Source organism: Citrus sinensis, chromosome 3 (assembly GCF_022201045.2).
Source record: "Citrus sinensis cultivar Valencia sweet orange chromosome 3, DVS_A1.0, whole genome shotgun sequence".
Classification (NCBI taxonomy): Eukaryota; Viridiplantae; Streptophyta; class Magnoliopsida; order Sapindales; family Rutaceae; genus Citrus; species Citrus sinensis.
The window spans coordinates 31,537,003-31,561,725 of NC_068558.1; the positions used below are offsets into that span (position 1 = coordinate 31,537,003).

Sequence of the window (24,723 nt, forward strand, 5' to 3'; positions counted from 1 at the left end):
CTGGAGTGGGAGGAATCCACACTCCTCACTCTCACTCCAGAAAGTAAACACTGCCAATCATTGTGGAGTGCACGGTGGTTGGACAATGAGATGAAATTGAAAAATTATCACAGAAATTGAAGGAAGGGGCATGGCATCGATTTATTCTACAGAGTCACGCACATTTGGTTCAATAATTGTTTTCATCCGAATCAAAATCTCTCTCTCATCAATTCAACTGTTTCTGTTGATTATGGCTTCTTCTTCTCGAAACAACAAGAAGTATGATGTTTTTGTTAGTTTCAGAGGAGAGTAAACCCGCGACAACTTTACTAGCCATCTCTATTCTGCTCTGTGTCGACAAAATATCCAAACTTTCATTGATCACCAACTTAACAGAGGAGATGAAATTTCAGAGTCACTTGTGAATGCAATTGAAGCATCAGCCATTTCAGTTATCGTCTTCTCAGAAGGGTATGCATCTTCCAGATGGTGTCTCGATGAACTTGTAAAGATCCTCGAGTGCAAGAAGGAGTATGCACAGATTGTGATTCCGGTTTTCTATCGGGTTGATCCATCAGACGTGAGAAACCAAACTGGGAGTTTTGGAGATTCATTTTCGAAGCTTGAAGAAAGATTAAAGGAGAATACTGAGAAGCTGCAGAGTTGGAGGAATGCTTTGGAGGAAGCAGCAAGTTTGTGTGGATTTCATTCTCCTAACATCAGGTGAAAAGTTAAACCTTTAATTTCTCATACTAATTTCCGGATGCTAAACTACAATTTTAAAAATTTTTAAGCATCAAATTCTAGACTTCCTGACTTCCCCACTTTTGTGCTCATATAAAATAATTTTGACATAATTAATAATCAAAGCGCGAGAATTTTACAATTTTTATATAGCAAAATTAGTGGTGCTCTGTAGTTTTTCAAGCAATTTCAACCTCTCACTCATATACCACCATTAACAAAAAAATCACACATATTCCTGTAACTCAAGAGTTATCAATTTATTGTGAGATTGTAGACTTATAGTGATATATATTAATTTCAATAGGAAAACTAACAATCTACCTTATTTCATATTTAATACAAATTCCTCCTATTAATTAATTTGAAGTTACCGCGGCTAATTTTATGTATTTTCTAGGCGTGAGTCGGAACTTATAAATGAAGTTGTTAATCACATTTTGAAGAGATTGGATGAAGTGTTTCGGCCGGGTGATAACAACAACCAGCTGGTTGGAGTAGAATCAACAGTTGAGAAAATTGAATCTCTTTTAGGTGTTGAGTCGAAAGATTTTTGGGCTTTAGGGATTTGGGGCATTGGTGGTATAGGCAAAACAACAATTGCTAGAGCTATTTTCGACAAAATCTCGGGTGATTTTGAAGGTTCTTGCTTCCTTGAAAATGTTAGAGGAGAATTACAAAGTCCGGGAGGATTAGCTTGCCTGCGACAAAAACTTCTTTCAAATTTTTTAAAGGATAAAAATGTGATTCTTGATATTGGCCTCAATTTTCGAAGGCTCAGCCGCATGAAGGTTCTGATTGTTTTTGATGATGTGACTTGCTTCAGCCAATTGGAATCTTTAATTGGAAGTCTTGATGGGTTGACGCCTGTGTGTCGAATCATAATAACCACCAGAAATAAACAAGTGCTTAGAAATTGGGGGGTGAGGAAAATATATGAGATGGGGCCATTAGAGTATCATCACGCTCTTGAGCTTTTTAGTCGACATGCCTTCAAACGAAACCATCCTGATGTTGGTTACGAGAAACTTTCAAGCAAGGTAATGAAGTATGCTCAAGGTGTTCCTTTAGCTATTAAAGTTTTGGGTTGCTTTCTATATAAAAGGGAAAAAGAAGTCTGGGAAAGTGCAATAAATAAATTGCAAAGTATCCTCCACCCAAGTATCCTAGAGGTATTAAAAATAAGTTACGATGGTTTGGACGATAAGGAGAAAAATATTTTCCTTGATGTTGCTTGTTTCTTTCAAGGCGAGGGTGTAAATCTGGTAATGAAATTCTTTAATGCAAGCGGTTTCTACCCAGAAATAGGAATAAGTGTTCTCGTCGATAAATCTCTCATTGTTATTGATTCATACAGCAAGATAACAATGCATGATTTACTACAAAAATTAGGTCGGGAAATTGTTCGACAAAAATCAATTAATCCTGAAAACCGCAGTAGGCTGTGGCATCATGAGGATACCTATGAAGTTCTTACACATAATACGGTAATCATTTTGTTGTGGATTATTGGTTTGGAATATTATAGCCTTTACAAACTTGATATAATATATATATATATATATACGCGCTCAAACCGATGAGCCTTGGAATTAATAGCAGTGTGACAATGATTAGGAAAAAAAAACAATAATGGTTAAATGAAGTAACAATAAATTATAAATGCCATGACAACTTGTGTGATCGTTTGTAAGCCTAATTTATATATCAACTTGTATACTATACATACAGAATTTTTATGTTAAATATTACGTGTGATATTATGTTTCTTTGTGCATTTGCAATTAAGAGTTTAGCTGCCGAGCAATAACCATAAACATGGATTATTAAAATTTGATTCCTGTAATGGCAGAGAGCCCCACTCCTATCCCACCTCAACTCTACTCAAGAATAAATAAACGTTGAATTAATAACTAAGCTACCTCTAATCGTGAATTAATGACAAACTTGCCCCAAAAATTTGTCTTGGTTGGGTTGAGGTGCGATTCATTGGTGGAATATACATATAATTTTTCATTTAATTTTAATTTTATTCTTTTTTTTTAAATTAAATTTTAGGGGACAGAAAAAATTGAGGGCATTTGTTTGGATATGTCAAAAGTTAAAGATATCCATCTAAATCCCAATACTTTCACAAAGATGCGTAAGTTGAGATTTTTAAAATTCTATAGCTCATCATTCATTGGAGAGAACAAATGTAAGGTGTCTTATTTGCAAGACCCCGGATTTGCTGAAGTGAAGTATTTTTACTGGCATGGATACCCGTTGAAGTCATTGCCTTCAAACCTTAATGCAGAGAAGCTTTTGTTTCTTGAACTGCCTGGTAGTGACATTGAACAACTTTGCGATGGTGTGAAGGTATGTATATCTTGATATATATGTGCAATCTTTCAATAATAACGTAAAATTATCATACATGGTAATGATTTTGTGTTGGCTTCTTTTTGATCGAGCAGCGTCATGGTAAGTTAAACCAGATAATCCATGCTGCCTGCAAGAAGCTAATTGCCAAAATTCCAAGCCCCACGTTGATTCCACATCCGAACAAGCTAGTTGCCTTGAATCTAAGAGGTAGCAAAAGCCTGAAAAGTCTTCCAGCTAGGATATTTAATTTGGAATTTCTTATCGAACTTGATCTTTCGGGTTGTTCAAAACTGAAGAGGCTTCCAGACATCTCATCTGGTAACATAAGCCGGCTATATTTAAGTGGAACTGCAATTGAAGAACTGCCCTCATCATTTGAGCTTCTACTTAGGCTTTCGTGGCTGGACCTTTCAGATTGTAAAATGCTTAAGAGTCTCCCAAGCAGCCTATGTAAGTTGAAATCTCTTGGAGTTCTTAATCTCCGTGGTTGCTCAAATCTTCAGAGATTGCCTGAACGTCTTGGCCAGTTATCGTCGCCAATAGTATTGAATCTAGTGAAAACCAATATTGAGAAGATACCAGAAAGCATTATCCAACTTTTTGTGTTGCGATGCCTCCTTTTAACTTATTGTGAGAGGCATCACGAATCCTTACCAAAGCCTCCATTCCTTGTACGATGGTTAGATGCCGATCATTGCCCGATACTGCAATCATTAATAGGTTTATTCTCTAAGTTCTGAATCTTATAAGCAGTGTTTTTTGACCAAAGCAATAATTTTAAATTGGAAGGTAATTCTACTGCAGGAATTATTGAAGATTCTCAGAGAACTGAGCATATGGGCCATGTGGTAGCTGCCCGTTGGAAAGAAGTACGGGAAAAGGTGTGTCTTAACTCTCTCTCCTTACTTTATACAACATTTTTTTTTGTTTAAAATTATGATTTTTTGGTGCAGAGAGGTTTTCCCATGGAAAAAAGTCATGTTGTACTAGCTGGGAATGAAATTCCAAGGTGGTTTAATTTTCAAAGTGTGGGATCTTTTATAACCTTGGAGATGCCCCCAGATTGCTTCAATAACAACAGAGTACTGGGCTTTGCATTTAGTGCTATTTTAGCATTTTCAGATCGTCATGTAGATTGTGGCAGATGGTTTTCATTTTCTTGTGAGCTCAAAGTGAAAACCACCAAAGATTGTGATCTGCATGACACACGGTTATTTCAGAGCAGAGTTAATTATGTAGAATCAGACCACTTACATTTTGGGTACTATTTGTTTTGTGAAGAGGATTTTAATGGTTTTTGGAAATGCAATTCCATTCCTGAGGCAGTCCACTTTAATGTTTTTCCGACTTTGAAGTGTGAGTGCTGTGGGGTGAAAAAATGTGGGATCCATTTTGTTTGCTTCCCAGACTCTACGAATTCAATGGAAGATCCAAGCACATGTTTCAACTATAACGAAGAAGACTGAGATTTTCATGAATGTATTTTTATTGCTTTCCTTTTTCTAATCACTATTAATAATAGGAGAAAATGTCAAAATCGGTTCTTGGAACAAAACATTCATGTAATAACTTTCGAGGGATCTGGTGCATGTAACACAAATTCACACTAGAGTATTGAACTTTACCTTATTAGATGAAGAGTACATTGTAATTTGTATGAAAAGCATATGATGTATATTGTAAAATTAAAATTATTGGCCTTCTTTCCTACTTTACGCACACAACCCATGACGATTTTGTTATTGAGCTTTGCAACCCAAAACACATCTGCTTAGTTAGGAGAGCACGTAACTTATAAACCAGTAAAAAAACTCGCTAGCGATGTGGGATATTTCAGGACGCGCAGCAAGTTCTTATTGGTGGAGCTATGTTGTGGGCCCATATCTCTATCAATGAAAGTATGTCACTCACCCCGTTGGCGCACTGTATCAACTCTCATGTACATAACACAATCACATTTGAAAATTTTCTACTTTCTTAAATCTAAATTGTTGTATATGGGAAAGTTTCATCATGTGGAAGCAAAAGCCATAAAGAGGGAACAGTTAAAACACCATCAAATCTTATATATTTTAAGAAATATATTTGTATACTGATTTAAAAAAAAAAAAGAAAGAACAGGATTGACTCAACTCATTTGTGTTGTGAATCCATTTGCTTAAACATGTATGCACTTTTTCAAGTATCTATAACAATTCCATTATCGGAATGGTGCATTTGATTCCATAGTTAACATGGTATCGTCATATGGCTAGAATTTACATTTAAAAAACTGACCTGTAAGGAAAGGATTAAAGATGCCCGTGAACTTATATTTCTATTGAGATTATTTTATTTTTTCCATGTGAAAAATTGAATCCTATTAACATGAGCAATGTAAATTACTAAATCACCGTTCTCTATTCTTTAGATTGCTGTATCTTTTTCATGTAAAAAATTGAATCCTTTCATTCACATATCATTAACATGAGCAATATAGATTGTGCTGAATTTGACTTTTTGAAGCGAGTTAGACTTTTCATTGAATTATTTGGTACATTTCTTGAATCAATTTGGAGCTTCTGCAACACGTCAGGGATTAGTATCTCCTACATTCCTTTCGGTGCCAAAAGATATTCAAGCAGTTGAATAAGAATTGATATATACAATGTAAATACTAGAATTGTTTGTCATTTTACAATAGGAATGATATATAATGCTTATCAAAACTTGTTGATAAGAAAGTAAATTCCTCAGCAATGAGATGTTTCAGCCAACCAATTAAGGAAGCAGCTTTTCGTGGACCTAGTCAGGTCTGTCGTCATCCGGACAATGTCCTACTTCTTCCAATACAATTAACTTCACATTTGAGAGTTGAGAAGGCAGAGATGAGAAGTATTTACCAACAGGTCCATCGACGGGTGTGAATGGATCCTCATCACCCCATAAAACTAGTACAGGTATAGAGATTGATGGCATCAATTGCACTGGGTTCAGCCCTGATGGGCCTGTCACGATCAAAACAAATGCATCAAGTGCCCCTTCATCAGTGGCGGCTTCTCGTATGATCTGTAGTTTTGGTGTCAATTCATGAATTATGAGTGGCCATTTCTGTAAGAAATTTAAATGGCACATAAGTGCAGAATATTAATGCCTACTAGCGTTTCATCCACAGATTCATTATTTGCATAGACAGTAAATTGCTCCTCAGTCTTTACCAGCAGCACCAATATATACACATCATAGTGTTTTTTAGTTTTGACTCTAGTGTTTTAGGATAATGAACAATGGACTGAATACAGACAAGAGAAAATTCGCATGTTATATAACACAATTAAAATAAAATATCATTTGTCATACATTTTATTCATTAAAAACATAGTAAAAAAAATTTCAAAAATTCAGTGGCGGCAAATGTCCTCTCTGGAATCTTTGTGGGCAACACGTACGTGGTGTCTTCACTAAGTGTTGAATCTTTAGCTTCAAAGGAAAGAAACAAAAAAAAAGGGGTAGGGATATTTCCATCCCATTATTTTTGTAAATTCACACCACTTTTACAAAATAATTATAATGAATTCACAATATTTTTAAAAAATACAAATTCATAAAAATTTTGTATAGTTAATCAATTAAATCCTTCTATTACCTTTCTTCTTAGATTTCTTTGACTCTATTTGATCATAAACTCTTATATAAATTTTATTTTTCTATTTTATTATTATGATATAAAATGAACAAATTGCCTAACAAACATGAGTTATTGTATCTAATAATTTATGTATTTAATTATGTGAACTAATATTTTAAAATGAAATCTAATTATTATTTTCACTACCTTACAAATAAATGATATAAATTTGACAAGCTAATAATTTACATGAGTATTGTGCCATAGAGACATTATGTTTGTTTAATTAATGTTTTATAATCATACTAATAAAGTAGTATTAAAAATAATGAATTTGGTCTAAAATTTGAAAATATTGAAGTTAAAGAATTAGTTTTACCTTATAAGGATAAAATAATCAATTTAGACTTATGTCAAAGCAATCTTTATGATCAAACATAATAAAAAACATTTAAGTCACAAAAAGTAAATTAAGATAGATTTGTTAATTTGTTCTCCAAAGTTCTTTTTTATTTAATTTTTTTAAAAATAATTTGTACTTTTTGTAATTATTTTTTAAAAATGGGGTGGATTTGGAGATATCATTAGCCAACAAAAAATTTAGTAAGGATTAATTTGATAATTGCCCATAAAAAGAAGGCATATGTGCAGGTGGTGGTAGGGAAGCCTTTTTCCATTCTAAAATTACATGTAAGAATCTATTATAAAAAAGATAAATGTGTAACAGGATGTGGATAGAAAAATTGATCTTCATTTGAGGATTCTTGATCTTCAATTCTTCACTCTACTAAAATTTATCAGAGAATGAGGTGAAAAACATGGGCCAAATAAAATTATTAACATATAAAAAAATTTAAATTATTAAAAATAATAACTAAAAAAATACATATTTGTTAAGAATTTTGGAATTATTTTCCTTTGAGTAATGACACTATAATTCAAAAGACGCTTTTTGAATTAAATCAGATTTTTTATTCAAAACGAACAAAGGGATTATATTTTACAATTTAGGAAATAACTATATTTAATAGAGATAGTTTTGGGGCATAGCATTTACTTTCTATTGAGAAATTTTCATATATTAGACAAAAGTTACAAAAGTTTACTTAAAAAAGAAAATTAGACTTCACACGTTTAACAAATAACCCGAAGGAATATGAATAAGAATTATTAAAACAAAAATGATAAATAAGGATAATTTTAAAATTAAATGCAATTAATGGAGAGATGATGACTGACAAGAAAAATTGGGGGGCAAAAATTAAAATATCAACCTACTACTAATGGTTGATAGTCATGACCCACTCAATTTGAGAATTAAAAGGACAAAAGCCATGTGTTGAAAACTATGGTGTTCATGGGGAAATTTCAGCTAAAAGTCTAAAAAGCAGTGAAATTATCGTGCAGTGCACGGTGCTTGGACAATGAGATGAAATTGAAAAATTATAACGAAAACTTCAAGGAAGAGTGCCAATAGTCCTACTCAAAACGCCGTGTCTAACTCATAACATAGAGCAGGATTTCTACGAAAGTAACGGAAGAGTGCCAATAGTCTTAACTCATAACGCCGTGTTTATAATTTCAGCTGAAAAAATCTGCCAAGTCAAAAAATTAGGTGGGCATTTCAATAACCCTTGAATATTCCATGGATCATTGTCCAGGAAGCTTGGAAAATGAGATATCAGGTCAATATATGCTGCAGAGTCACCCTCATTTTGGCTTAGTAATTGTTTTCATCTGATCACAATCTCTCTCTAATCAATTCAACTGCTCCTGTTGATTATGGCTTCTTTTTCTCGAAACAACAAGAAGTATGACGTTTTTGTTAGTTTTAGAGGAGAAGACACCCGCTAGAACTTTATTAGTCATCTCTATTCAGCCCTGTCTCGACAAAATATCCAAACTTTCATTGATGACCCACTTAACAGAGGATATAAAATTTCAGAGTCACTTGTGAAAGCGATTAAAGCATCAGCCATTTCAGTTATCATTTTCTCTGAAGACTACGCTTCTTCCAGATGGTGTCTTGATGAACTTGCGGAGATTCTCAAGTGCAAGAAAGAGTATGCACAGATTGTGTTACCGGTTTTCTATCGCGTTGATCCATCAGACGTGAGAAACCAAACAGGGAGTTTTGGGGATTCATTTTCAAAGCTTGAAGAAAGATTCGAGCAAAATTCGGAGAAGCTGCATACATGGAGGAAGGGATTGAGAGAAGCGGCTGGTTTGTCTGGATTTCATTATCGTAGCATCAGGTGAAAAGTTACTTTTAATTTCTTATGCTAATATTTAACACTGTAAATAAAATTCATGCAGCACTCTTTGACAAATTTCCGGATGCTAAACTACAATTTTAAATTTTTTTAGGTATCAAATTCTAGGCTTCTTGACTTCCCAACTTTTGAACCCCAATAATTATATATGAAAGAATTTTGACAGAATTAATAATAAAAGCCTTTAATTTTACAATATATTTAACAAAATTAATGGTGGTATGTCGTTTTTAAGCAATTTCAACCTCACATACCTCCATCAGAAAAAAAAAAGTCACACATATTCCTATAATTTAAGAGTTATTAATTTATAGGGAGATTGTAGTGGTATATATTAATTTCAATTGGAAAACTAGCAATCTCCCTTATTTCATATTTGATGCAAATCCCTCATATTTGAAGTTACTGCTGCTAATTTTATGTATTTGGCAGGCCTGAATCAGAACTTATAAACGAAGTTGTTAATCACATTTTGAAGAGACTGCTGGAAGAAGTGTTTCGGCCGCGTGATAACAAAAGCCAGCTGGTTGGAGTAGAATCAAGAGTTGAGGAAATTGAATCTCTACTAAGTGTTGAGTCGAAAGATGTTTACGCTTTAGGGATTTGGGGCATTGGTGGCATAGGCAAAACAACAATCGCTAGAGCTACTTTCGACAAAATCTCTGGTGATTTTGAAGGTTCTTGCTTCCTTGAAAATGTCACAAAGACAGGGAGGATTAGCTTGCTTGCAAAAGAAACTTCTTTCAAATTTATTGAAGGATAAAAATGTGATTCTTGATATTGGCCTCAATTTTCGAAGGCTCAGCCGCATGAAGGTTCTGATTGTTTTTGATGATGTGACTTGCTTCAGCCAATTGGACTCTTTAATTGGAAGCCTTGATCGGTTGACGCCTGTGAGTCGAATCATAATAACCACCAGAAATAAACAAGTGCTTAGAAATTGGGGGGTGAGTAAAATATATGAGATGGAGGCATTAGAATATCATCACGCTCTTGAGATCTTTAGTCGACATGCCTTCAAACAAAACCATCCTGATGTTGGTTATGAGGAACTTTCAAGCAAAGTAATGAAATATGCTCAGGGTGTTCCGTTAGCTCTTAAAGTTTTGGGTTGCTTTCTATATAAAAGGGAAAAAGAAGTCTGGGAAAGTGCAATAGATAAATTGCAAAGAATCCTCCATCCAAGTATTCTAGAGGTATTAAAAATAAGTTATGATGGTTTGGACGATAAAGAAAAAAATATTTTCCTTGATGTTGCTTGTTTCTTTCAAGGTGAGCATGTAAATCTAGCAATGAAATTCCTTAATGCAAGCGGCTTCTACCCAGAAATAGGAATAAGTGTTCTCGTTGATAAGTCTCTTATTGTCATATCAAATAACAACAAGATAACTATGCATGATTGCTACATGAATTGGGTAGGGATATTGTCAGTCAAGAATCAAATGATCCTGGAAGCCGCAGTTGATTGTGGCATCATGAACCTTGCTGCTGTTGCCCTTCACGACGCCGTTGTTGATGTTGCCGCTATAAAAGCTGCCATTATTATTATTATTATTATTACTCCTATTGTTATTACTTAGTTGCAAAGAAAGAGACGAAATGTTTCGGAAATTGCCATCTTCTTCCTCATCATCCGATTTCGAAACGAGAAACTGCTGTTGCTGTTGCTGTTGATGTTGTGACTTTAGGGATAACCTATCATCATTCATCAGCATGGCCTTCGGTTTCTTGTGACTCGCTCTGTGACCGCCGAGTGCTTGAAACGAAGGGAACGTTCTGTTGCAAGTCTTGCACTCGTAAACATAACACCCGCCCTTGCCGGTGCCCGTACCCGTAACCGGAGCTTCAAGAAATCTCCTGCTGTTAAATTTCATACCACTGTTGTTGACGTTGTTGTTTATCTGTAATTGTGCAATTTCTTCCTGTTCGTGAATATCATAATGGGCTGGCTTTGGCTTTGGTGGTGACTCTCTTGTTGATTTGCATTGAGCTAGCAGAATGAGACAATTGGCCATGTCCTCGTCTTCCTCCGTGCTGTCGAAAAATTCCTCCGCTGAGCTCACCGCCGGTGATGACGAAAGATTTGTATTATCGTGAATGGTACCATTGACAACGAAAGGGACCGGAGATTGAGGGCGCTGGCGTTTGGTTCGTTTGCCTTTTACGATGTTATTATTGTGAGATTGCTGATCTTTGTTGTTGTTGTTGTTGTTGCTGTTGATCATCAACACTTCCTCTTGCCTATTACTTTGGAATATTCTAGCATTTACAAACTTGATATGGATATATTTATATACTCTCGAATTGATGAATCTAGAATTAATAGAAGAGTGACAATGATTAGAAAAAAACAATGGTGGTTATAAATGCCGTGACAACTTGTATAATTCTTTGTAAGGATAGTTTATAATGTCAATTTGTATTACCTTCGAGGGATTTGGTGCAAGCAACACAAATTCACACTAGAGCATAGAACATTACCTATAAATAAAAGTAAAAAGACAACCTAAATGAAGGAGCACATGATTATCTATAAATAAAAATCGCAACATTTTCTATAAATAGAAGTTACGCCATTTCGTGATCCATATATCTTCTTGCACCACTCTTTTTTTTCTTTTTTTATTTTAACCCCTCTTTCCTAAAACAAATTTCTGCATAATACATCTACATTTTATGCATCAAATCCTTAATATATTATTTTTTGCAGGAACAATATATTAATTTTTCATAAGCTTACAACATACAAGGACATTTAGGTTTGCTTTTGTTAGTGCATAATACAGGCAAATAAACACAAGCACTTCATTATATCATGGAGGCATATTTGCGTAACTTATGTATATCACTCAATTGGAAGAGGGAGTAAATAACGTCTTGAGGAAAACAATATTGTGTCTCGCAGCACTGTTAATTCATACAGTTTACTATTATGATTATTATTCTTTGTACCTATAAAGTTTCATCAATTATATTTTCCACAATTATTATTCCCCACGAATATATTTCCAATATTTTATTTCACATATTTACTTCTGCTACTAGTGTGATAACAAAAGATGCCTTTTTGAACTACATCAGTTTCTAGATCTATTTTATTGAGAAACTAACCGAACGCACCATCCATTATTTAATTTATGGGTCAAATAAGTCAAAAGTAGTTGAAATAAAATGTTTGTTTCGTAGATAATATCGATTTTCAAAATAGTTTAAAAGATTTTCGAACATAAGATACAATAATATACAATTGAACCTAGTCCAACATAGAAAATCAAATAAAATTAATTTTCATCACTACTCGAGAGACTCAAAGAGTACTAAGGTAGCATTTTTTTAATTTAAAATTTGAATAGGCTTGAATTTGGGTGAAGTCTTAACATAAATGTCTAAATAATATGTTTATTTTTTTTAATATCTGAAAATTAAGTGACATCTTATTTTTTTTATAATTTTTTAAAAAATAAACATGGTTATTTGACATTTTTGTCCTTTTAAGTCAAAATGAATAAATGGATTAAACTTTATAGTTTAAGAAATAACTATATTTAATAGAAATATCTTTAAGATATAGTATTTACTTTCCATTCAATATATGTTTTCATTTTGATAAAAGTCACAAAATTCACTTTTTGTATTCAAATGTAAATATCTAAAACTTAGACATAAGTTCCCCAAAAAACAAATAAATAAATAAACAAGCAACATTAAGGGAAAAAAAGGTTAGGTAGCTTTTGTTTTAAACAAAAATGATAAATAAGATAATTTTCAAAATTAAATACAATTAACTGAGAGACGAGGACTGATACGATAAATTGAGCGATAAAAATTAAAATATCTCCCTGGTCGTTGCTGATAGTTATGACTTGTGAGTGTGAAAGCACAGAAGCCGTGTGTTGAAAGTATGGCGTTCATGTGGAAATTTCAGCAAAAAGTCCACAAATTAAATTCAGTCATCGTACAGCCCACGGTGCTTGGACAATGAGATGTTGAAAAATTATCACCGAACTTCAAGGGAGGTTCATAGCATCGATTTATTCTACAGAGTCACGCACATTGGATTCAATAATTGTTTTCCTCCCATCAAAATATCTCCCTAATCAATCCAACTGTTTCTGTTAATTATGGCCTCTTCTTCTCGAAACAACAAGAAATATGATGTTTTTGTTAGTTTCAGAGGAGAGGACACCCGTGACAACTTTACTAGCCATCTCTATTCAGCTCTGTCTCGACAAAATATCCAAACTTTCATTGATGACCAGCTCAACAGAGGAGATGAAATTTCAGAGTCTCTTGTGAACGCAATTGAAGCATCAGCCATTTCAGTTATTATTTTCTCTGAATCATACGCTTCTTCCAGATGGTGTCTCGATGAACTTGTAAAGATCCTCGAGTGCAAGAAAGAGTATGCACAGATTCTGATTCCGGTTTTCTATCGGGTTGATCCATCAGACGTGAGAAACCAAACTGGGAGTTTTGGGGATTCATTTTCGAAGCTTGAAGAAAGAGTAAAGGAGAATTCAAAGAAGCTGCAAACTTGGAGGAATGCTTTGAAGGAAGCAGCCACTTTGTCTGGCTTTCCTTCTCAGAGCATCAGGTGAAAAAGTTACTCTTAATTTCGCATACTAATATTCAACACTGTACATAAAATTCACGCAGCACTCTTAGTTAAACTTTCCAGATGCTAAACGACACTTTAAATTTTTTCAGGCATCAAATTCTAGACTTCTTGAACTTCCCCACTTTTGAACTCCTATAAAAGAATTTTTGCAGAATTAATAATAAAAGCTCCAGAAGTTTACAATATATTTTAACAAAATTAATGGTGTTCTGTCGTTTTTTAATCAATTTCAATCTCTTACTCATATACCATTAGGAAAAAAAAATCTCTTCCACATATAACATATCCCTGTAATTAAAGAGTTATTAATTTATAGGGAGATTGTAAATTTCCTTACTCAAATCAATATATACCGCTTATTCCGACTATTTTTACAATATTTAATAACTCTCCTGGTACCATCACTTTGCAATATTATCCTTATGAAAAAAAATAAGTGGTATATATTAATTTCAATTGGAAAACTAGCAATCTCCTTTATTTCATAGTTTATGCAAATCCCTTCTATTTGAAGTTACTGCTGCTAATTTTATGTATTTGGTAGGCCTGAATCGGAACTTATAAACGAAGTTGTTAATCACATTTTAAAGAGACTGCTGGATCAAGTTTTTCGGCGGAATGATAACAAAAACCAGCTGGTTGGAGTAGAATCAAGAGTTGAGGAAATTGAATCTCTATTAGGTGTTCAGTCGAAAGATGTTTACGCTTTAGGGATTTGGGGCATTGGTGGTATAGGCAAAACAACAATCGCTAGAGCTACTTTCGACAAAATCTCTAGCGATTTTGAAGGTTCTTGCTTCCTTGAAAATGTTAGAGAAGAGTCACAAAAACCGGGAGGATTAGCTTGCTTGCGACAAAAACTTCTTTCAAATTTATTGAAAGATAAAAATGTGAGTCTTGATATTGGTCTCAATTTTAGAAGGCTCAGCCGCATGAAGGCTCTGATTGTTTTTGATGATGTGACTTGCTTCAACCAATTGGAATCTTTAATCGAAAGTCTTGATTGGCTGACGCCTGTGAGTCGAATCATTATAACCACCAGAAATAAACAAGTGCTTAGAAATTGGGGGGTTAATAAAATATATGATATGGAGGCATTAGAATATCATCACGCTCTTGAGCTTTTCAGTCGACATGCCTTCAAACAAAACCATCCTGACGTTGGTTACGAGGAATTTTCAAGCAAGGTAATGAAATATGCTCAAGGTGTTCCTTTAGCTATTAAAGTTTTGGGTTGCTTTCTATATGAAAGAGAAAAGGAAGTCTGGGAAAGTGCAATAAATAAATTGCAAAGAATCCTCCATCCAAGTATCCTAGAGGTATTAAAAATAAGTTACGATAGTTTGGACGATAAGGAGAAAAATATTTTCCTTGATGTTTCTTGTTTCTTTCAAGGTGAGCATGTAAATCTAGTAATGAAATTCCATAATGCAAGCGGTTTCTACCCAGAAATAGGAATAAGTGTTCTTGTTGATAAATCTCTCATTGTTGTTGGTTCGTACAACAAGATAAGAATGCATGATTTACTACAAGAGTTGGGTAGGGAAATTGTTCGACAAGAATCAATTAATCCTGGAAACCGCAGTAGGTTGTGGCATCATGAGGATATCTATGAAGTTCTTACATATAACACGGTAAGCAGTTTGTTGTGGATAATTATTTTGAAATATTCTAGCATTTATTTATATATGCTCGAACTGATGAGTCTTAGAATTAATAGTAGAGCGACAATGATTAGAAAAAACCATAGCGGTTAGATGACGTAGCAATAAATTATAAATGCCATGACAACCTGCATAATCGTTTGCAAGCATAATTGATATGCCAATTTGTATAGTACACAGACGGAATTTTTATATTAAGTATTACTTGTGTTATTAAGTTTCTTTGTGCATTTGCAATTAAAAGTTTAACTGTCTAGCAATTACTATAAGCTACCTCTAATTGTGAATTAGTGAGAAAATTGTCCCAAAAATTTGACTTGGTGGGGTTGAAGTGCGATTCATTGGTGGAATACACATATCTTTCATTTGATTTTAACTTTTTTGCTTTTTTATTTATTTTTAGGGGACAGAAAAAATTGAGGGCATCTGTTTGGATATGTCAAAAGTAAAAGAGTTCCGTCTAAATCCCAGTACTTTCACAAAGATGCCTAAATTGAGATTTTTAAAGTTCTATAGTTCATCATTCAATGGAGAGAACAAATGTAAGATGTCTTATTTGCAAGACCCTGGATTTGCTGAAGTAAAATATCTTCACTGGCATGGATATCCGTTGAAGTCATTCCCCTCAAACCTTAGTGCAGAGAAGCTTGTGTTATTTGAAGTGCCCGAAAATGACATTGAACAACTTTGGGATTGTGTGAAGGTATGCATATCTTGTCATATATGTGCAATCTTTCAATAACAACCTTAAACTATTATACGTGGTAACGATTTTGTCTTGGCCTCATTTCTGACGAAGCAGCATTATAGTAAGTTAAACCAGATAATCCATGCTGTCTGCCATAGGCTAATTGCCAAAACTCCAAATCCCACGTTGATGCCACGTTTGAACAAGGTAGTTATCTTGAATCTAAGAGGTAGCAAAAGCTTGAAAAGTCTTCCATCTGAAATATTTAACTTGGAATTTCTTACCAAACTTGATCTTTCGGGCTGCTCAAAACTGAAAAGGCTTCCAGAGATCTCATCAGGTAATATAAGCTGGTTATTTTTAACGGGGACTGCAATTAAAGAATTGCCCTCATCAATTGAGAGTCTACTTAGGCTCGAATACTTGGACCTTTCAGATTGTAAAAGGCTTAAGAGTCTCCCAAGCAGCCTCTGTAAGTTGAAATCTCTCGGAGTTCTTAATCTTTATGGTTGCTCCAATCTTCAGAGATTGCCCGAATGTCTTGGCCAATTATCCTCGCCAATAACATTGGGTCTAACGGAAACCAATATTGAGAGAATACCAGAAAGCATTATCCAACATTTCGTGTTGCGATACCTCCTCTTAAGTTATAGTGAGAGGCTTCAATCCTTACCAAGTCCTCTATTCCTTGCACGAGGTTGCCTGGCAATGCAACCATTCTTAGGTTTGTTCTCTAAGTCATGAATCTTATAGGTAGTGTTTTTTTACCGGAGCAATAATTTTAAATTGCAAAGTAATTCTATTGCAGGAATTGTTGAACATACCCATAGAATTCCGCATATAGACCATATGCTAGCTCTCGATTGGCAAAAAAAACGAAAAAATGTATGTCTTTAACTCTCTCTGCTTACAATTTCTACAATTTGTTTTTGTCTAAAATAATGATTTTTTGATACAGAGAGGCTTTTCCTTGGGCAAAGTTCATATCGTAGTGCCTGGAAATGAAATTCCAAAGTGGTTTATGTTCCAAAGTGTGGGATCTTTTATAACCTTGGAGATGCCACCGGATTTCTTCCATAATAGTAGAGTGCAGTGCATTGCATTTAGTGCTATTTTAGCATTTTCAGACCGTCACGTAGATTGTGGCAGATGGTTTTCATTTTCTTTTGAGCTCAAAGTGAAAACCACCAAAGATTGTTGTCTGCATGACACACAGATATTTCAAAGCAGAGTTAATTATATAGAATCAGATCACTTACATTTGGGGTACTATGAGTTCTATGAAGAGGATTTTAATAGTTTTTGGAAATGCAATTGCATTCCTGAGGTAGCCCAATTTAATGTTTTTCCATCTTTGGAGTGTGAGTGCTGCGGGGTGAAAAAATGTGGAATCCATTTAATTCGATTCCTAAATTCTACGAATTCAATAGAAGATCCAAGCGCATGTTTCAACTATGATGAAGAAGACTGAGATTTTCATGAATGTATTTTTATTTCTTTCCTTTTGCTAATCACTATTAATAATAGGAGAAGATGTCAAAATCAGTTCTTGGAACATAACATTCATGTAATAACTTTCGAGGGATCTGGTGCATGTAACACACATTCACACTAGAGTATTGAACTTTACCTTATTATATGAAGAGTATAACGTATTAAAAGCACATGATGTGTATTGTAAAATTAAAATTATTGGCCTTCTTTCCTGCATTGTGCACACAACAATCTAGAACAGATCTATTTAATTAGGAGAGCACGTGGCTTATCAACCCTCCTGTTCGATCTGGGGTGAATCATGCAATTTTATATCTAAAGCTCATGACATATACTTAATTCATGAATATTTAACACTAGCCTTGGCCTTTGTTATAAACATGTAATAATCTATGTGCCTCATTCAAAAATATATTAAAAACTTACATAGTTCATATCTCATTGTACATACATACACTTCGGATATATACATATAAAAATAAACGTGGTCAAAATGTAAGTCGTGCAGTAATGCGTGTCGTGGCCCAACCTCAATTGATCAAAAACTGAACTACACAAAATCCTATGGAAACCTTAGAGAATGGGGTAAATAGGAAAATAGTAAGCTTACGGCTCAATGAATGAATATAATTATATATAAAAATAAATTAGCGCTTTAGTGCTCATCATAATTGTATGACATAACTTTACACTGAACGCTTTACAAAAGCAAACATGAACTCATATATACATACATGACAAAATTGCACCAAATAATATACAGGGGAAATAACTCTCAATACTCACTGGGATCATCATCGCGCGAGTAACAAGGGGGAAAAACCTCTCAATACTCAACAGAATTAAAGACAACACAAGGGCCGAGTAATTTAACTCTCAATACGCATGCGTAGAGCCTATGGGGAAGGGTACACTTATGGTGCCTGTCAATCACATCTCATGACTCAGTCAATCATATAATGTACGTACATATAATCATAACTTTATACTAAATCATACTATCAAACATAAATTCTTTATAGAATACATAATAGTAATAATAATAATCCACTCACATATCCTATTGGTGAAGCACGCACGTGCTTTGCTTTAAGCTAACAGCTTGCTATTGCTTTGACAATTACCCACATGTACCTCCTTTTAGCTTGCACGTGCATCACAATACATGCATTAGAATTGGTTGTATTATCATAGGTGAAGCATGAATGTGCTTTGCTTTAAGCTAACAACTTGCTATAGTTTGACAATTAGCCACATGTGACCCGTTTTAGCTTGCACGTGTGTTACAACGAATGCATTAAAATTGGTTGTATTATCTCTAATATATTATAAAATTTCTTTTAACGAAGGATTTAGCCAACGATTTTTTCCAGTTGAACATGTTCTTCGACATATAATACAATTTATGGTCAAACAATTCATAAGTAGTTGAAATTAATTTTTTTTTTTGGGTAGATAATCTCAATTTTAAAATACTTTAAAAGATTTTCAAAGATAGGATACAATGATATACAACTAAAGGCTAATCCAACATAGAAAAATTAAATAAAATTAATTTTCATCACTACTCGAGAGAATTAAAAGGACATTAAGGTAGAGTTTATTTTTATCTAAAAATTAAATAAGTATGAATTTGACTGAAATCTAAATGGATTTGAATATAAATGTCTCAATAACATGTTTATTTTTTTAATATCTAAAAATTAAGTGGCATCTTGTTTGTTTTTATAATAAAAAAGCATATCAAACATAGTTATTTGACATTTATGTCCTTATAAATCAAAATGAGTAAAAGAGATTGGACTTTATAGTTTAGGAAATAACAATATTGTATAGAAATATTCATAGAATACAGTATTTATTTTCCATTCAAACATTTTCTCATTTTGGCAAAGGTCACAAAAAAATTACTTTTTTAATTTAAATGTAAATGTTTGAAGATCATATATAAGTTATAAAAAATAAATAACTAATTTTTTTTTAAAATGTTAGACTTCATATGCTTAACAATCAACCCTAAGGAACATGAATAAGAGCTACTAAAACAAAAAAAGGAATAATTTTGAAACTAAATACAATTAATTGAGAGACGAGGACCGATAAGATAAATTGAGAGAGAAAAACTAAAATATCAGCCCCTCATTGCCGATAGTTATGAGATGAAAGCACAGAAGCCGTGTGTTGAAAAGTATGGTGTTCATGTGGAATTTCAGCTAAAAGTCTACAAAGTAGCGGAATTAATCAAACGTCGTGGAGTGCACGGTGGTTGGACAATGAGATGAAATTAAAATATCACCCTACTTATTGCTGGCAGTTATGAGCATTAAAGCACAGAAGCCGTGTCTTGATAAGTATGGTGGTCTTGCGGAATTTTCAGCTAGAAGTCTACAAAGCAGTGGAATTAATCAATCATCGTGGAGTGGACGGTGGTTGGACAATGAGATGAAATTGAAAAATTATCACGGAACTTGAAGGAAGGTTCATGGCATCGATTTATTCTACAGAGTCACGCACATTTGGTTCAATAATTGTTTTCATCCGAATCAAAATATCTCTCTAATCAATTCAACTGTCTCTGTTGATTATGGCTTCTTCTTCTCAAAACAGCAAGAAGTATGATGTTTTTGTTAGTTTCAGAGGAGAGGAAACCCGCGACAACTTTACTAGCCATCTCTATTCTGCTCTGTGTCAACAAAATATCCAAACTTTCATTGATGACCAACTTAACAGAGGAGATGAAATTTCGGAGTCACTTGTGAATGCAATTGAAGCATCAGCCATTTCAGTTATCGTCTTCTCAGAAGGGTATGCATCTTCCAGATAGTGTCTCCATGAACTTGTCAAGATCCTCGAGTGCAAGAAAGAGTATGCACAGATTGTGATTCCGGTTTTCTATCGGGTTGATCCATCAGACGCGAGAAACCAAACAGGGCCTTTTGGGATTTCATTTTCGAAGCTTGAAGAAAGATTTAAGGAGAATACTGAGAAGCTGCAGACTTGGAGGAAAGCTTTGAAGGAAGCAGCCAGTTTGTCTGGCTATCATTCTCTTAACATCAGGTGAAATTGAAAAGTTACCTTAATTTCTCATACTAATATTTAACAATAAATAAAATTCACGCAGCACTCTTAGTTAAATTTCCAGATGCTAAACTACAATTTTAAATATTTTTAAGCATCAAATTCTAGACTTCTTGACTTCCTCACTTTTGTGCTCTATAATTATAAAATAATTTTGATAGAAAAAGCAAGAGAATTTTACAATATATATCTAACAAAATTTGTGGTGATCTGTTGTTTTTTAAGCAATGTCAACCTGTCACTCATACAGCACCATTAAAAAAAAAAAAACTCACGCATATTCGTGTAATTTAAGAGTTATCAATTCATTGGGAGATTGAAGACTTGTATGGTATGTATTAATTTCAGTAGGAAAACTGAAAATCTCTCTTATTTCATATTTAATGCAAATTCCTCTTATTAATTTGAAGTTACTGCTGCTAATTTTATGTATTTGCTAGGCATGAGTCGGAACTTACAAATGACGTTGTTAATCACATTTTGAAGAGATTGGATGAAGTGTTTCAGCCGCGTGATAACAAAAACCAGCTGGTTGGAGTGGAATCAACAGTTGATGAAATTGAATCTCTATTAGGTGTTGAGTCGAAAGGTGTTTACGCTTTAGGGATTTGGGGCATTAGTGGTATAGGCAAAACAGCAATCGCTAGAGCTATTTTCCACAAAATCTCGGGTGATTTTGAATGTTCTTGCTTCCTCGAAAATGTTAGAGAAGAGTCACAAAGACCAGGAGGATTAGCTTGCTTACGACAAAAGCTTCTTTCAAATTTATTGAAGGATAAAAATGTGATTCCTTATATTGACCTCAATTTTAGAAGGCTCAGCCGCATGAAGGTTCTGATTGTTTTTGATGATGTGACTTGCTTCAACCAATTAGAATCTTTAATTGGAAGTCTTGATAGGTTGACGCCTGTGAGTCGAATCATAATAACCACCAGAAATAAACAAGTGCTTAGAAATTGGGGGGTGAGTAAAATATATGAGATGCAGGCATTAGAATATCATCACGCTCTTGAGCTTTTTTGTCGACATGCCTTCAAACAAAACCATCCTGATGTTGGTTATGAGGAACTTTCAAGTAAGGCAATGAACTATGCTCAAGGTGTTCCTTTAGCTCTTAATGTTTTGGGCTGCTTTCTATATGAAAGGGAAAAAGAAGTCTGGGAAAGTGCAATAAATAAATTGCAAAGAATCCTCCATCCAAGTATTCTAGAGGTATTAAAAATAAGTTATGATGGTTTGGACAATAAAGAGAAAAATATTTTCCTTGATGTTGCTTGTTTCTTTCGAGGTGAGCATGTAAATCTAGTAATGAAATTTCTTAATGCAAGTGGCTTCTACCCAGAAATAGGAATACGTGTTCTTGTTGATAAGTCTCTCATTGCTATTGATTCACACAAAAAGATAACAATGCTTGATTTACTACAAGAATTGGGTCGGGAAATTGTTCGACAAGAATCAATTAATCCTAAAAACCGCAGTAGATTGTGGCATCATGAGGATATCTATGAAGTTCTTACGTATAATACGGTAAGCAACTTGTTGTGGATTATTATTTTGGAATATTGTAGTGTTTCAAAACTTGATGTGAATATATTTATTTACGCTCGAACAAATGAGTCTTAGAACTAATACAAGAGTGACAATGATCGGAAAAAAACAATAGTGGTTAGGTGATGTAGCAATAAATTATAAATGCGATTGACAACTTGCATAACCGTTTTCAAGCATAATTGATATATAAATTTGTATAGTACACATACAGAATTTTTATGTTATGTATTACTTGTGCTATTATGTTTCTTTGTGCATTTGCAATTAAGAGTTTAACTGCCTGGCAATAACAATAAACATGAATTATTGAAATTTAATTTGAGTAATGATGGAGAACCCCACTCCAATCTGACATAAACTCCACACAAGGACAAATTAAAGTTGAATTAATAACTAAGCTACCTTTAATTGTGAATGAGTGACAAACTTGCCCCAAAAATTTGTCTTGGTGGGGCTGAAGTGTTATTCACTAGTGGAATATAAATATCATTTTTCATTTGATGTTAACTTTATTGATTTTTCTATTTATTTTTAGGGGACAGAAAAAATTGAGGGCATCTGTTTGGATATGTCAAAAGTAAAAGAGATCCATATAAATCCCAATACTTTCGTAAAGATGCGTAAATTGAGATTTTTAAAATTCTATAGTTCATCATTCAATGGGGAGAACAAATGCAAGGTGTCTCATTTGCAAGACCTCAGATTTGCTGAAGTGAAATATCTTCACTGGCATGGATATCCGTTGAAGTCATTGCCTTCAAACCATAGTGCAGAGAAGCTTTGTAAAAGGCTTAAGAGTCTCCCAAGCAGCCTCTGTAAGTTGAAGTCTCTTGAACTTCTTAGTCTCCGTGGTTGCTCAAATCTTCAGAGATTGCCCGAATGGCTTGGCCAGTTATCGTCGCCATTAGTAGTGAATCTATTGAAAACCAATATTGAGAGAATACCAGAAAGCATTATCCAACAATTTATGTTGCGATACATCCTCTTAGATTATTGTGAGGGGCTTCAATCCTTACCAAAGCCTCTATTCCTTGTACGATGGTTAGATGCCGATCATTACTCGGCACCACAATCATTAACAGGTTTATTCTCTAAGTTCTGAATCTCATAGGCAATGTTTTTTACTAGAGCAATAGTTTTTAATTGGAAGGTAATTCTACTGCAGAAATTATTCTAGATGCCTTGAGAATTCAATATATGGGTCATGTGGTACCTGCCCGTTGGAAAGAAGTACGGGAAAAGGTGTGTCTTAATTCTTTCTCCTTACAATTTATACCTTTTTTTTGGGTTTGAAATTTTGATGTTTTGGTATAGAGAGGTTTTCCCAAGGAAGGCCATTACGTACTAGCTGGGAATGAAATTCCAAGGTGGTTTAATTTTCAAAGTGTGGGATCTTTTATTACGTTAGAGATGCCCCCAGATTTCTTCAATAACAACAGAGTACTGGGCTTTGCATTTGGTGCTATTTTAGGATTTTCAGGCCGTCATGTAGATTGTGGCAGATGGTTTTCATTTTCTTGTGAGCTCAAAGTGGAAACCACCAAAGATTGTGATCCGCATGACACACGGCTATTTCAGAGAAGAGTTAATTATTTAGAATCAGATCACTTACATTTGGGATACTATTTGCTCTATGAAGAGGATTTTAATGGTTTTTGGAAATGCAATTGCTTTCCTGAGACAGTCCACTTTAATGTTTTTCCACCTTTGGAGTGTGAGTGTTGCGGAGTGAAAAAATGTGGGATCCATTTTTTTGGCATTGCAGACTCTACGAATTCAATGGAAGACCCAAGCAGATGTTTCAACTATAACGAAGAAGACTGAGATTTTCATGAATGTATTTTTATTGTTTTCCTTTTTCAAATCACTATTAATAATAGGAGAAAATGCCAAAATCAGTTCTTGGAACAAAACATTCATGTTATAACTTTCGACGGATATGGTGCGTGTAACACAAATTCACACTAGAGTATTGAACTTTACCTTATTAGGTGAAGAGTATAATGTATGAAAAGCACATGATGTATATTGTAAAATTAAAACTATTGGCCTTCTTTCTTGCTCTGCACACACCACCCACAATGATTTGTTATTGGACTTTGCAACCCAAAACACATCTACTTAGGTGAGCATGTGAATTATAAACTAGTGAAAAAACTCATTTGCCAGCGGCATGGAATATTATTACAGGACGCGCAACGAGTTCTTACAGAGTATGTTGTTGGCCCATATCTCAACCAATGAACACATGCCACTCATCCCGTTGCGCACTACATCAACTCTCATGTACATAACGCAATCACATTTGAAAATTTTCTATTTTGTTAAATCTAAATTGTTGTATATGGGAAAGTTTTATCATGTGGAAGCAAAAGCAATAAAGAGGGAACAGTTAAACTCCGTTAAATCTTATATATTTTAAAAAACATATTTGTATATTGATTTTAAAAAAAAGAACATGATAGATGTCATTTTCACCAACTCAATTTTTCTATGAATCAGTTTGCTTAAACATCTATTTTGGGGTGAAAAACATCATGATCAGGCACACATGAGCAAAATGTGCTCCCCTCGGCCTAAAATGACTCATCGAGAAAGATTATCCCCGATGAGGTGTGTGGCTGGTCACATGAGCAAAGTCGGCTCGAGGAAGCACGAGG

The 24,723-nt window shown here is 34.1% G+C and overlaps 2 protein-coding genes and 2 pseudogenes across 3 annotated transcripts; all 4 read left to right on the forward strand.

Annotated features, from left to right (window-relative positions):
- On the forward strand, nucleotides 1-24,072 carry LOC127900878 (disease resistance protein RPV1-like; annotated as a pseudogene).
- LOC102618976 (disease resistance-like protein CSA1) lies at nucleotides 2,172-4,750 on the forward strand. The gene is made up of 4 exons (XM_052436204.1): nucleotides 2,172-3,084; nucleotides 3,183-3,810; nucleotides 3,895-3,971; nucleotides 4,044-4,750. The coding sequence occupies exons 1-4, from the start codon at nucleotides 2,818-2,820 to the stop codon at nucleotides 4,554-4,556; spliced, it is 1,485 nt and encodes a 494-aa protein (XP_052292164.1). The 5' UTR covers nucleotides 2,172-2,817; the 3' UTR covers nucleotides 4,557-4,750.
- On the forward strand, nucleotides 8,318-11,400 carry LOC127900885 (disease resistance protein RPV1-like; annotated as a pseudogene).
- Nucleotides 12,948-17,579, forward strand: LOC102618304 (disease resistance protein RUN1-like). Of its 2 annotated transcripts, XM_052436172.1 has the most exons (7): nucleotides 12,948-13,564; nucleotides 14,133-15,222; nucleotides 15,656-15,955; nucleotides 16,055-16,280; nucleotides 16,377-16,664; nucleotides 16,749-16,825; nucleotides 16,899-17,579. In XM_052436172.1, the coding sequence occupies exons 1-7, from the start codon at nucleotides 13,092-13,094 to the stop codon at nucleotides 17,409-17,411; spliced, it is 2,967 nt and encodes a 988-aa protein (XP_052292132.1). In that variant the 5' UTR covers nucleotides 12,948-13,091; the 3' UTR covers nucleotides 17,412-17,579. The 2 variants fall into 2 exon arrangements, with proteins under 2 accessions (XP_052292132.1, XP_052292131.1); XM_052436171.1 differs by having other exon boundaries at nucleotides 16,055-16,664.
- Nucleotides 24,073-24,723: the final 651 nt, after the last annotated feature.

Excerpts from the sequence above, each read along its gene's own strand:
- LOC102618976 (XM_052436204.1), top strand. The coding sequence starts at position 2,818 with ATGTCAAAAGTTAAAGATATCCATCTAAATCCCAATACTTTCACAAAG. Across the intron at positions 3,085-3,182 it reads AACTTTGCGATGGTGTGAAG|CGTCATGGTAAGTTAAACCA; the intron begins GTATGTATATCT and ends TTGATCGAGCAG. Across the intron at positions 3,972-4,043 it reads GGAAAGAAGTACGGGAAAAG|AGAGGTTTTCCCATGGAAAA; the intron begins GTGTGTCTTAAC and ends TTTTTGGTGCAG.
- LOC102618304 (XM_052436171.1), top strand. The coding sequence starts at position 13,092 with ATGGCCTCTTCTTCTCGAAACAACAAGAAATATGATGTTTTTGTTAGT. Across the intron at positions 15,956-16,054 it reads AACTTTGGGATTGTGTGAAG|CATTATAGTAAGTTAAACCA; the intron begins GTATGCATATCT and ends CTGACGAAGCAG. Across the intron at positions 16,826-16,898 it reads GGCAAAAAAAACGAAAAAAT|AGAGGCTTTTCCTTGGGCAA; the intron begins GTATGTCTTTAA and ends TTTTTGATACAG.